The 12,759-nt window shown below is 40.0% G+C and overlaps 1 protein-coding gene across 11 annotated transcripts in view; it reads right to left on the reverse strand.

The window, feature by feature from the left end:
• camk2d2 (calcium/calmodulin-dependent protein kinase (CaM kinase) II delta 2) overlaps positions 1–12,759 on the reverse strand; it is a 52,861-nt gene that overhangs the window by 14,514 nt on the left and 25,588 nt on the right. For all 11 annotated transcript variants that reach the window (XM_050044410.1, XM_050044408.1, XM_050044411.1 and 8 more), the window contains exons 4-12: positions 10,879–10,933; positions 7,039–7,104; positions 6,367–6,439; positions 3,935–4,037; positions 3,676–3,759; positions 3,322–3,416; positions 1,887–2,009; positions 1,559–1,642; positions 1,219–1,261 (exon numbers count right to left, since the gene is read on the reverse strand). In XM_050044410.1, coding sequence (XP_049900367.1) covers positions 1,219–1,261; positions 1,559–1,642; positions 1,887–2,009; positions 3,322–3,416; positions 3,676–3,759; positions 3,935–4,037; positions 6,367–6,439; positions 7,039–7,104; positions 10,879–10,933 — 726 coding nt within the window. The remainder of the gene's footprint in view (positions 1–1,218; positions 1,262–1,558; positions 1,643–1,886; positions 2,010–3,321; positions 3,417–3,675; positions 3,760–3,934; positions 4,038–6,366; positions 6,440–7,038; positions 7,105–10,878; positions 10,934–12,759) is intronic.

Consider the following 12,759-nt stretch of genomic DNA (forward strand, 5'->3'; position numbering starts at 1 on the left):
GTATGATAGAGTGCAAAATCGCGATAATGTGAGAGAGAGATAAAGAGAGATGGCTCGGTTTACCAGTGGCACCTTTGCGCCAAAATCATCTCTGCTCAATAGAAAACAAATGCCGAAGACATTCAAAAATAGGTGTAAAAGCCTCTATTCTATAGGAATAGTTCAGATTTTTTTGAAGTGGAGTTGTATGAGGTACTTATCTATAGTCACTGCATTACCTACAATAGATGGCGGTCGGCAAGGCCCCAGTTTGGAGAAGCAGATGGGAGTACCACCATGGAAGCAAAGCAATGTACTGCTGTGGATGGGGTATTAGTGGGTATTAGTAGCAAAATGTATTTTAGCCTCCTAAAAAAGCCACACCTAATAAATCCATATCAGTCTAATTGGACGCTATATTGAGAATATTTTCACTGCTTTACCTTGTAGCCCTTTCCTTTTGGAACTTCCATATTCCTACACATATCTCTCTTTTTTTCTTTTTGCAGTCTTTTCATAAACGTATCCTCTTCACAGCAAATGGCCTTTCATCATTGCTGTCATAATTACTATTTTTTTTATTTTCTTGTCTTCAACAATAGAACTTACGTATACCTATGCATAAACACAACTGTGCTGTGCACTGTATTTTGCTGCAGATCAGCTGTTTGGGTCACACGTTCAGCAGTTAATGGAGGAGACATTAAATACAAGAAAATAAAAAAAATGTGATTATGACAGCAATGACGAACTGCCATTCACTGTGGAGACAAACCTTTTTGCCTGTAACACCTTTTATCAGAGTATCCTTCTTTGCAGAGGGAGACTAAACGGGCTGAAAGAGAGATCTGTATAAAAACAGAAGTTGCGGTTGAGAACATGTAGGGCCAAAGGAAAGGGCTGGCTGACAACAAGGTAAAGTGGTGAAAAGATTCTCAATATAGCACCCACTTAAACTGATATTGATTTTTTTGGGTTGGCCTTTTTTGAGGTGGCTAAAATATGTTTTGCTACTAACCCCCATTCACAGCAGTACATTGTTGTACAGCTTCTGTGGTGTTACTCCTGTCTGCTTTTCAAAACTGGGAGCATGGCGACCAACATCTTTTCTAACTAATACACTGACTACAGATAAATACCTCATACAAACTTTATTCAAAAAATCTAAAATAAATGTTTTTAACTTATGAGATATGTTTGGGTAGCCATCTCTTGGACACCAGGCCGAAAGAGACATACCTGAGAAGTTTCTTGTGACCAGCAAAGTGGTCAATATGGCTCCCTGCAGTGACAGAAAAGAAGGAAAGAAGGAAGTAATGATGATGGAAGGAAGGAAGGAAGGAAGGAAGGAAGGAAGGAAGGAAAGAGGAGACAGAAATAGGAAGATTGATTATAAGGTTACAGCCAGAAAGAGGAGCACAGTGAAAGGGCAACTTGAAGGTTATAGAGAACAAGTCATCATTTCTATGTTACCCTGTAAAGTCTCAAGTGAGGAGGATGGAGAAAGGGGGAGAGAGAAAAATGGCTGGATGGATTGTTCTACATAAATAGAAACATGAAAGATTGCCAGACATCTCACCTTGAGTTTCCTCCTGGCATTGAATTTCTTCAGGCACTCCACAGTCTCCTGCCTGTGCATCATGGAAGCTACAGTGGACCGTTGCTGCAGTAAGAAGATGAGAGGATTTGAGGATTAAAGAGAGAATAGAAACAATGGATGGGAAGAGTGTATGCATGTGTATGTGTGGGCAATGAGACTGTGTGTGTTCATGCAAGTTGGATCTGATGGCTTGACTGAGGCATTACTTATAATCGTGTATCATAAGTGTACAGGTCTTTATTTCTGTCTGCACCTGTATATCTTCTTGTGTGTGTGTGTGTGTGTGTGTGTGTGTGTGTCCACATACGCAGATCCAGGGATGTTTGAGGGCCTCTGCGGCAGTGATGCGTTTACTGGGGTTGATGGTTAGCATCTTGTTGATCAGATCTTTGGCCTCAGGAGTTACAGTGTCCCACTCCGGGGATGGGAACTTTAAAAAACAAAAGCATATGTAATATGTGATTTCCTCTGCCAGGTTGTGAACAAAAAAGATATGGTTCCTTTCAAAATAAAACAAAAACTATAGTTTATAACTGATTTATGAGATAAAATTTTGTTTTTTCTTTCATGCTATGGAGGTTAATGTATGCAGACATCCAAATTCAAATAAACATGAAAAAACAAACATTCAATCTGTAATGATCCATCTAAATTCATCATAGAGGGAACAGGTGAGCAAAGCCCAGCAGTAGTTATAACAGTGAATCATCTGAGAGGGAATGTGTGGAAATATTTTGGATAAAAATCACAAATAAAGGTGATGCTTTTTGCGGATGTTTAAAAATCATGCTGCCTTATGTAAATATTACCATGACAACAAATCTTCAGTAGCAAAAAAACTGTAAACTATATCAGTAAACCCTAACCTTCAGTGTATTTTGGGATTGGGTTATGTGGGTTGCTTTTGAATTAAAGGGGACCTATTATGCTTTTTGTTGTTTTATATTTAGTGTTACAGTGTTGGATATTCATATTAAACGTGACCAAAGTTTTAAATAACGAGGTAAACATATGTAGAGGCAAGCCCTGTAAGCAAAAACCTTAGGTATGGACCGTTCCAAACACTCAGTTTCCAAAAGTTTATTTTACTCTGGCTGCAGTACGAAATCATAGTGTGCCATTTCTTTATATGGTCATCTGCTCCAGACACACTACAAGTGTTAACATTATGTGGCCTAAACTGTTACATGAAGTTACATGCTAATGCCAAGGAAATATGTAAACTTGGTCGCTGATGATGTTGATTTCTCACATCCGGTTGTGTTCAGAAGCCTTAACTGGTCATTTTTCACATGAGAAAGTGCAACTAAACGCAGCCATTCCCCAGCTGCCAGTACATTGCAGAAGGTAGTTACATGCTAACGTAGGGGGGAACATGTAATCTTGGTTGCTAAATTTGTTAATTTCTCCCAAAATTTGGATGGTGTCCTGTTGTATTTAGAGGCTCTTATTGGGGATTTTTCATGTGAGAAAGTGCCATTATTCTCTGTTGGTGCAGAGGCGCTGAGATGGAGAAGATCCAGAAACGCTGGGGTTTTTTGGGAGGGGGAGTTTAAAGGGAAAAGCACTACAATGGAGCATCTCAGACAGAGGGTGAATACAGGTGATGCAGCAAAGACAGTATGAAAAAAAATCAAGTGTTTTTGAGCAATAAAACATGTAAACATATTCTAGTAGATATATACAATAAATTACAAAAATGTTTCCGCTGGTTTGTGGAGTATGTGTGTGTGAGTGCTTACATCATAGGCCCCAGCCTTGATTTGTTGGTAAAGGCGGTGCTGGTCCTCATCCCAGAAGGGAGGGTAACCCACCAGCAGGATGTATAAAATCACACCTGGAAGGAAGTGACACGATAAGTTTAGTGTGTTAACAGTAAATACCAACACACCATAGTACTATATACTGAAAAAAATTAATTATTTACTTAGAAAATACACTCATTTAACACTGCACAAAACACTTGAAACAACATGAAGCTGCAGAACACTCTTCAGCACACACCTGACCAGGTCAGACAAAGCCATAGACTGAGGCTTTAGCTCAAGCGTCAATTTCATTCAAACAGTTGCAGTGAGAATTTGAATGTTATTTACCACAGGCCCACATGTCCACTGGCTTCCCATATGGGTCTTTCCTCAGAACTTCTGGAGACAAGTAGCCTGGGGTGCCAGCAAAACCTGGAGGAGTGATATGGAGGGAGGGACGAGATGTGGAATGGTAGGCCGGAGCAGGCAATTAAGTGACTAGGCTGTTTGTCAGCTAACTAAATGAGTGATTGATTGATCGACAGATTGGTCGGTTGCTTGATTGACCAACTGATTCAGGTTGAAAAATGGGTGGATGAATACTCACCAAACCATGCCTGCTGGTCCCCCTGCACCTCGATAGCCAGCCCAAAGTCAGCCAACTTGACCGCCGCCCCCTTCAGCTTACTGGCCAATAGAAGGTTCTCAGGCTGGGGGGGGCGGAGTCAAACAGGTTAGAGGTGAGAGGTCACACGCTCTGGGAACAAGCCGCCCACAGACACAGATCTAAAATCAGATTAGCCAAACCAAATCCTAATCGATACTATTAGGGGTCAATGATGCTAAACTGCTCTTAAATCAGTGTCTGAGGCAACTCCCTTTCTGCCACACAAATGACAGAGAAACAGAAATGTGCACGGGACCAAATCTCTACATGACAAAGGACATTTTTTCACGCTGGAGTTGTGGACTTGCTCCCCAAAGTCTCATGGATTTTGAGAGAGTGAATTGGTAGCTCGCTTGTCCACAGTAGCACCAATCCACTGTTAAAATCCATGAGTGGGAACAAAGTGCACACTGCAGGGAGAAGGATACAGGAGGGAGGGTGTGGTGTAACAGGAGACGTGGGTGTAAAAACAAGTGACTCAGCCACATATGGGTAACGACAAACACACGCTGCACACTAACACAGTTTAGCACAATTATAAATATATGCGAGCCCCCAGCAAGCACACGTGTGCACACACTCAGACGCACACACACATGGACACAGGTGCAAAAAGGTCTTTGCTAACCTAAGGCCAGTTAGACAGTGTGCTCTAATGAATAATACATTTCTTAACATTTAGAGACTCTAAACACAGACAGCCTGTAAGCAGTCAGTTTATGGCAGACATATGACTCAACAGGACACTAACTGACAACTGGACAACATCTACATAATCATTTACATAATGATGAATAAATCCACCTGATTACAAAGCATCTAAAACTTTAAATCACTTCAGAAAAGGACAACTCCCCCATTCAAGTCGACAGACTGGAAATTCCATAAGCCACCAGTTATTAGGTGTTTTTTTTACCCATTGTTTTTTACGGCACAGTTACATGTTCACATTTGGACAAAGAGAGCTCTCTTGCATTCTCTCCCCTTTTCCTTCCACATAAAAATGCTCTTGGGAGGTTATGAGAATACAGACTACCATTAGAATATTCATGACCTTGGAAAATCTTTCACATCTCAACATAATTTTTACATAATTATGCAAATGGTGATCATTCCTGAGGTTCTGGCTTGTGATTGCTCCTATTCCTGTCACCGTGGCGCTACATTCGGAGTGCTTAACAATCACACACACATATGTAGAGGTGCTATCATGCTCCCTGCACCATCAGGGGTAGTATTAGAGGAAGATCCTTATTCTTGACATTGGCAGGATTAGTATTAAAACTTCAGTATTTTTTAACCTAGACCCTATTTTTCCATGTTTTCATGTCTAGGTGACAAATGGAGGAAACAATTTTTGAAAATGGTCCAGTATTGAGAGAGACTGCTGCAGCCACAGCAGTGAAACAGGCTGCAATGTGATCTCTGTGCTCAATTGTGCACTGTCAATGTACGTCCACTAAGAGTGCTTGTTTTTGCCACTGACAGGCTCAGATTATTATTAGAAGTGTCTGACAACATAATGGAAAGGATCCTACAGAGAAATGAAAATATTCCCAACCTTTAACTGATCTGTTTGTTATTGTGGCCTAGTCTGACTCAAGGAGAAGTCTCATTCTGAAATCTGGCAAGAGGTGATTTGCAGGAAAAACAATGATGGAAACGTTAGTGAGAGTTGGAGAGAGGAGTGCCAGGAAGTTTGCTGTGTTAGAGTGGAGAAAGCATAGCTAAGTGTCATCTTAAAGATTTTTGATGCCACGGCTGAGTGTTTAGTTGATTTTGACAATGTGGAAAAGTCCTTGAGATTTCAGAATGAGGCTTCTCTTTGAGCGAGACTTGGTTACAAACAGGAACAAACAGAACGGATGAAGCAAAAGGCAGGGAAAAACATTTTTATTTCTCTGTAGGGATCCTTTCCATAATGTTGCGCAATCTCTCTCTCAATAGTGGACCAGTAAATTGTTGTCTTCATTAGTCACTAAGACACAAAAACATGGGAAAATAGGGTCCAGGTTAAAAAATATCAAAGTTTAATGTAACCATACTGGAGCTAAGTCTTAAGTTTCTGCAGTTAGATTTAAACCTTATTCTGCACACCAGAACTGCAGCCAACTTCAGAGCAGAAGTGAAGGTCAAATTACCTTTGTTAATTATCTGAAGCTTTTAAGGCTTCCACATTGAAGAATGGAATAATGTGACTAATAAAAAGATCATTATGCAGGTATTTTTCCTCTCACATGAGAAACGATTATTGATTTCCAAAGGGTATGAACTGTGAGGGGGGGTCACTGGGCATTTCTGAATGTTGCCACCTGTTCTACAGAGTCAGTACTAAACATGGCTGCAGCCGTGGCTGCGCCGCTCATACAAACCTTTAGATCCCTGTGGACAATCCCATTAACATGGCAGTGATGGACACTCTCGAGGATCTGCTGTATGCAGTGGCTGAGGGCGGTAGAGTAATGAACAAGCACAGGGTTGTGATGGAACAAATGGAAGGAGAGAAAGAAAAGGAAAGGAGGAAAGACAGAGGAGAGAAGATGAGGGAATTTCATTAAGGGGAAGAGAAGAGGAAACAGTCCTACAACAATGTATCATGTGTCCCTTTCATTGTGCTTGTTATATGCGATGCTGTTTTTCTTGATGGGTGACATTAAGTCACATGAAGGTAAGTCGTTTTTCACAAGATTTAATGTATTGCACTATATAGATGGACCAAAGCTATACAGTGTATATGACAAGAAAACACAGATATGCACACTGTCCCTTTCTCTCTCTCTCTCTGGGGAGGAAGAATTTCAATGCAAAGCTGGCAGTGTAAGGTAGGCTGTGTATGATTAATACCGCAGGCTATATGTCGTTAATCACCTTTATAAATAACTCTGTGAGATGCCTCAGAGACAAGGCAGCTGTATCACACCTCTGAGAAGACCATATGTGAAACACACAAACATACACACCAGTAACAGACAGAGATGCATAATGGCTGCTGTGCTCAGCAGTGTGTGTTTGTGTGTGTGTTTTTGTGTGTGGGTGTGTGTTACCTGGCATCGGCCTCACTGTAGTACTCCCTGGCTACGATGTCCTCAAACAGCTCTCCTCCTGTCACCCTGTGGAGAGACAGAGAAAACATTATAGTGTTTCTGTCTCTCTGTATCGAAGTCTGAAACCATCATTCATTTTTTTTTAAACTGCACTCAATCACACACACACACTTTGTGCATTTTAGAGACATTCTTACATACACTGTATTATCACATCCATTAACAATTAGCTAAAGCCATGTACTTTGATGAACAATGTTAACAAGTCTGCAAGTAAGCTTGCATGTGTATGTGTGTGTGCAAAATTTAAGAAAGTTTTTAAGGGCACAGATCTATTTAAAGTAGAGCTGCAACGATGAGTCAATCAATTGATTAGTCAAACGACTGAAAATTAATTGGCAACTATGCTGATCATCAATTAATCGTTTTAGTCATTTCTTTTTACAGGTCCAGTGTGCAGGATTTATGGGGATGTATTGGAAGAAGTGGGATATACTATAATAAGTATATTTTCTTTAATGTCTAATCACCTAAAAGTAAGAATCGTTGTGGTGTTGGTATCTTAGAATGAGCTGTTTATATCTACATAGAGAGCGGGTCCTCATCTACAGAGATCACCCAAAATGGATAAACCAAACACTGGCTCAAGATAGGGCCATTTGTGTTTTTGCTTTTTCGTGTCAACCTTCATAGTTCAAAGCCCCTCCATGATGACAGTGTCGGAAAAACACTGATTTTTTTTTAACGTGAAACTGCTTTATTGTTTTTATCAGTTTGTTTGTCCGTTTGTTTTGGAGAGGAAGAGACCTCTGCAGTTTAATTCGGCTTCCAGGAAAAACCTCCTGAACGTCTGGATCTTAAGTTATCAGAGAAAAAAGGTGAGCACACGTTGGCTGGTGCTAGGCTAGCGGCTCGTCTAACGGCGTCGTAAAAACACTGATTTGTTACGTGAAACTGCTTTATTCAGTGTTTTTGTCGGTTTTAATCACTAGACGAGGAAGAGACCAAAGAGCACTGAAGGAATTCTTACTTTCAGCTGCTTGCAATTTGCAATCCTTACTGATAGATGCCACTAAATCCCCCTAAATTTTACACACTGCTCCTTTAAATATGAGAATTTGATGCTTTTCTTTGTCATACAATAATAAAATCATCTTTCTTTGGCTTTGGATTTTTGGACTCTATGTCAGATAAAACATACGAGCTTAAGATGCCTCTCAGCCCTAGGAGATTACACAGCAGGGCATTCTCACAATGTATTGACAAAACGATTAATCAATTAATGGAAATAATCATTGGTTGCAGCCATAACCCAAAGGGCTTACTGCAAACACACCCTCAAGTCCATCTATCACACACATGCAGGAAAAGAGGATATAGGTCAGGAGCCTGACGCACCAGCTCTTCATAAGTTCAAATGTAGCCTAGTTACAGCGGAGATGAATGCATGACTAAATTAGAAGGGGTAACACCACACAAACTAGTTCATATGCAGACATTAGTTTTTAATTGCCAGGTGTAACTGACAATAATAACAATAATATATTTTATTCATAAGCACCTTTCAAGTCACCCAAGGACACTTTACAAAACCAGATAACACAGTCAGTACATACTAAAGATAACAGTAGATAGAAATAACAAAGAGCAAAAGACAATAATTAAATATACAGATAAGGGAATACATTCATAATGAACACATTATGAAGCACAGAGAAAAGATCATCTAAAAAGCTTAGACCCTGAGGGAGAGCATTCCAGAGGTTAGGGCCAGCAGAAGTGAAGGCCCTGACACCCATAGACTGGGGTCTGAGGGGTGGGTGATGTTAAGCTGGGCGTCACAGGAACCTAATGAGCAAGTCGGTGTGTAGGAATGGAGAAGATTGGAAAGGCAGGAAGGCGCCAAGCCATAGAGAGATTCATAAACAAGGAGAAGTACTTTAAAACAAATGTGGTATTTAACTGGAAGCCAGTGCCGTTGAAGGGTGAGGATGATGTGCTCTCAGGACCACATGTGGCAAAGAACACCTGCAGCTGAATTCTGGATGTACTGTAGTTTTTTTTAACCCCCAAGAGGATACACCAAGGAGAAGGGCATAACAGTAATTTAGTTAGGATGAGTCAGAGTCTCTGCGACAGAGTGAGAAAAAGAGAGGCGCAGTCTGGAGATATTCTTCAGGTGGAAAAAGGCCATTTTGGTGATGTTTGTCAAGACAGAGGGTGGAGTCTAAAGTTAGATTTTTTACCTTAGCAACAAAGGATTTAATAAAACAAAGAGGTTAATGTGAAATAGGGTTCACACCTGGCCCAACACTAGAGCAGTAACAATTAATCAGTTATTGAGTTTTGTTTTGTTTTTTAAGGAAAAAAAGTGAAAGTCTCTGATTCCAACTTCTTAAATGTGAATATTTTCCAGCTTCTTTACTCCACTATGACAGTAAACTGAATATCTTTGGGGATTTCATTTGAGGACATCATCTTGGGCTTCTGCAAACACTGTTTGACATTTTTCACCATTTTCTGACATTTTACAGGCCAAACAACTAATCAGTCAATCATGAAAACAACTGACAGATTCATCAACAATGAAAATGATTGTTGGTTGGAGCCCTGCCCAACACTTAATCAAAATGCTGTTTAATGATGAAGTAAACCTCCACTCACTCCAAACTGCATATGTTTCATGCATGCAAATAGAAATAAAACAATTCCATTTAACACATAACTTGCCCCCCTAAAACTGTTAGTTACATTTTATGTTACAGCTTGTATTGCTACAGTGACTTCCTGTTTATGTAGGGTGCGTTCGTAAATCCAATCTGATGCTCTTCACTAATATGAGAGAATTGTTGTTCGAAGAGACGGAGCGTTCTATTTCCACATGAATTAATGAACCACTGAGTTAATCACACATTCACTCAGCTTGGCGCTCTGCTGCTCTGTCTCCCCAGACAGAGTGCCCAGAGAACGCTCTGCTGCTCCAAGAGTTTGGTGTTCTGATTAACCGAACGGAACATTCCAACAGTGTTCCAAATTATAAACGGTCCAGTTTGTGCCAGAGTACCATCCGGCACTTAGAGCGAGTGTTTCCAAACGCACCCATAGTTTGTCGCTTCTATCGGAGTGACTAGCAACAGATTCATCATTACTTACATTCTTTACTAGAAAAGATTGTCGGTATGACCTTCGGCTCCTCCACCCCGCATGTTTAAGTATCCTTGGGCAATACACTGAACCCCAATTACTGGTGGCACCTTTCATGGTAGCCCTGGCCACCAGTGTGTGAAAATGTGTTTGACTGTGGCATGTAGTGTGAAGTGCTTTGAGTGGTCGGAAGACTAGAAAGGCACTTTATGAATGCAAGTCCATTATATTTACTACCCTGGTTTAGAAAATCACCAGTTTGAATTACCTAGGCCTTTGGAAGGATTTTACACACACTTAGAAAAGGATTTACGAAAAGCTGGTCCAACCCAATCCAGCTTCAAGAATAAACAGAGTGAAGATGTCACACCTTGATCACACTCTGTTATCTGTACCTTTTATGGCTGTCAAATAACAGTATTGGCTGGATTACAGACCTTGATGAACTACCTCCACTTACCCAGACATTGCGTGGTTTTGGCCTGACTGCATACACTTTGGTACCTCACAAGGTGACGCCTCGGTCCCACATGGTGTAATATACCATCACATTCTCTATAAGAATATTTCTATACAGTGCTAACCTTATACAAATACATGAGTTAGAAGCAAGAGTAAAATGAGACAAAACATGTTATATTCGTAGGGTGGTTACAATCGACAGGGAATGTGTGTGTGTGAGAGTCTGTTACTCACAGATCAAACACCAGATAGTGGAAACCCTCTTCTGATATGCTGTCATGGAGTCGTACTGTCGAGGAGATTTAAGAGAAATGCAAAACACAAACACAGGACAGAAGAGGAAAAGAGACAGAGGAGAGAGCCAGACATAGAGCAGTCAATACCTCAATACAAATATTGCCAATGCTCATTATTTACACTTTCCTTTGTGCTTGTGTTCCTCCGGTTAGGTTGTTAGTTGTCAGGTGCATCAGAAATACAGTGGTAATATGCAGAGGAGCAGTGTGAAGCACTAAGTGTAAATCAAGTAGCAACAAGAGGATGCAATGCGCAATATATTCTACCTCCACTTAATGTGATGATTCATGCTGATATTAAGAGTGGATACATTCTGAAACAGTTTCTCAGCACAGATGCCATCCGCACAATCACTGTGATGACTGTAGGTGAAACCTTTGAGAATAACTAAGACTCAAATGAGTCTGACTGTCAAACTGTGCATAGCTATTTACAAAAATAAAGCCTCAGCTATAAGCTATATAACTTTGATTAATTAAAACTGGCTGTCGCCTCAAGTATTAACTAAATAAAACACCTTGATAACCCCAGTAACAAAACTGTACTCACACAGTTCTGCCTTACAAAGGCTAACAGCAGCAACTATGCTAACACAAACTGAGAAAAATGGCTTCAAAGTTTTTGACTGTCCAGTCAAGCAGAATAAGCTTGAACCAGAAAATGTTGTCACAAGATAGAACAAACATCCAAAGGTTTACTTTCAGTCACAACTCAGTTTTGACCAAAACTGTAGTTACTGTAGTTAGCCTGTGTAGGGCAGAGTTAGCCTTGTATTAGGTAGGTCAGGAAAATGGCTAATGATTAGGACATCATTGTTACGACATTTGAACATCTGGGGGCTCTGCTTTAAGAAATGAATATTCAATCAAATCTTATGAAAGGGTAAATATCAGGGCTCAGCAACATATCAGCATTATGACTTTACCATGATAAAACTAGATATCATATTGGATTTCAGATATCATGTTATTGTAAGTGTTGTCTTTTGCTGGTTATTCAGACTGCATTACAGTAAAGTCATGTAATTTTCTGATTTTTCTGTTCTATTATTTGCCTTTACCTGCTCACTCATTATATCCACATTACTGATGCTTATTTACCAAAAATCTTATTGTGTAAATATTATGTGAAAGCACCCATACCCAACCCTACAATATTGTCATATCAATATCAAGGTATCAGATGAAAAATATTGTGATATTTGATATTCTCCATATCACCCAGCCCTAGTAGACATCAAACATGTGTAAATGCTGATCATTAAACACTCGAATTTAAAGCTTGTGAGTTGATGTTTTTCTTTAAATCCATTTATTGTTTAAATATTTAACAAGAGAAAATAAAAATTGGATCCTTGCAGCTGTGCCGTTTTAATCTGAGGTATTAACATTCACAAGAATTAGTATTGACATTAGTAGTTCAATAATGCCCTCAAAGCACACTAAGCATTTGCTTCTGATACTGAAGAACTGTCCTGCATAATTGCTTTGTTGCACCTTCAAAATACATGGTATTTTTTCTGCTAAACATGTTTTCTAAGATTTAAAAAAACAGGTGGTCAAAATGTGCAATCACAGTGGTTCCCTTAACATTATAGGTGCCGTAGTTATCTTGGAATGGCAGCTGTGATGCAGAACTGATTTAAGAAGTCTGAAAAAAATGACAGCGGAGAAAAGAAAGAGCATAACTGAGCGGATGAGGGTGAAAAGACCAAAGGAGGAGAGACAGGTGCTATCAGAGGTATAATGAGGAGGAAAGAGTGTAAAGGGTCAGTGGTTTAGAGAGAGGGCATAGGGCCGCTGTGTCTTTTTGATGATT

This window comes from Epinephelus moara, chromosome 5 (genome assembly GCF_006386435.1).
Source record: "Epinephelus moara isolate mb chromosome 5, YSFRI_EMoa_1.0, whole genome shotgun sequence".
NCBI classification, from domain to species: Eukaryota; Metazoa; Chordata; class Actinopteri; order Perciformes; family Serranidae; genus Epinephelus; species Epinephelus moara.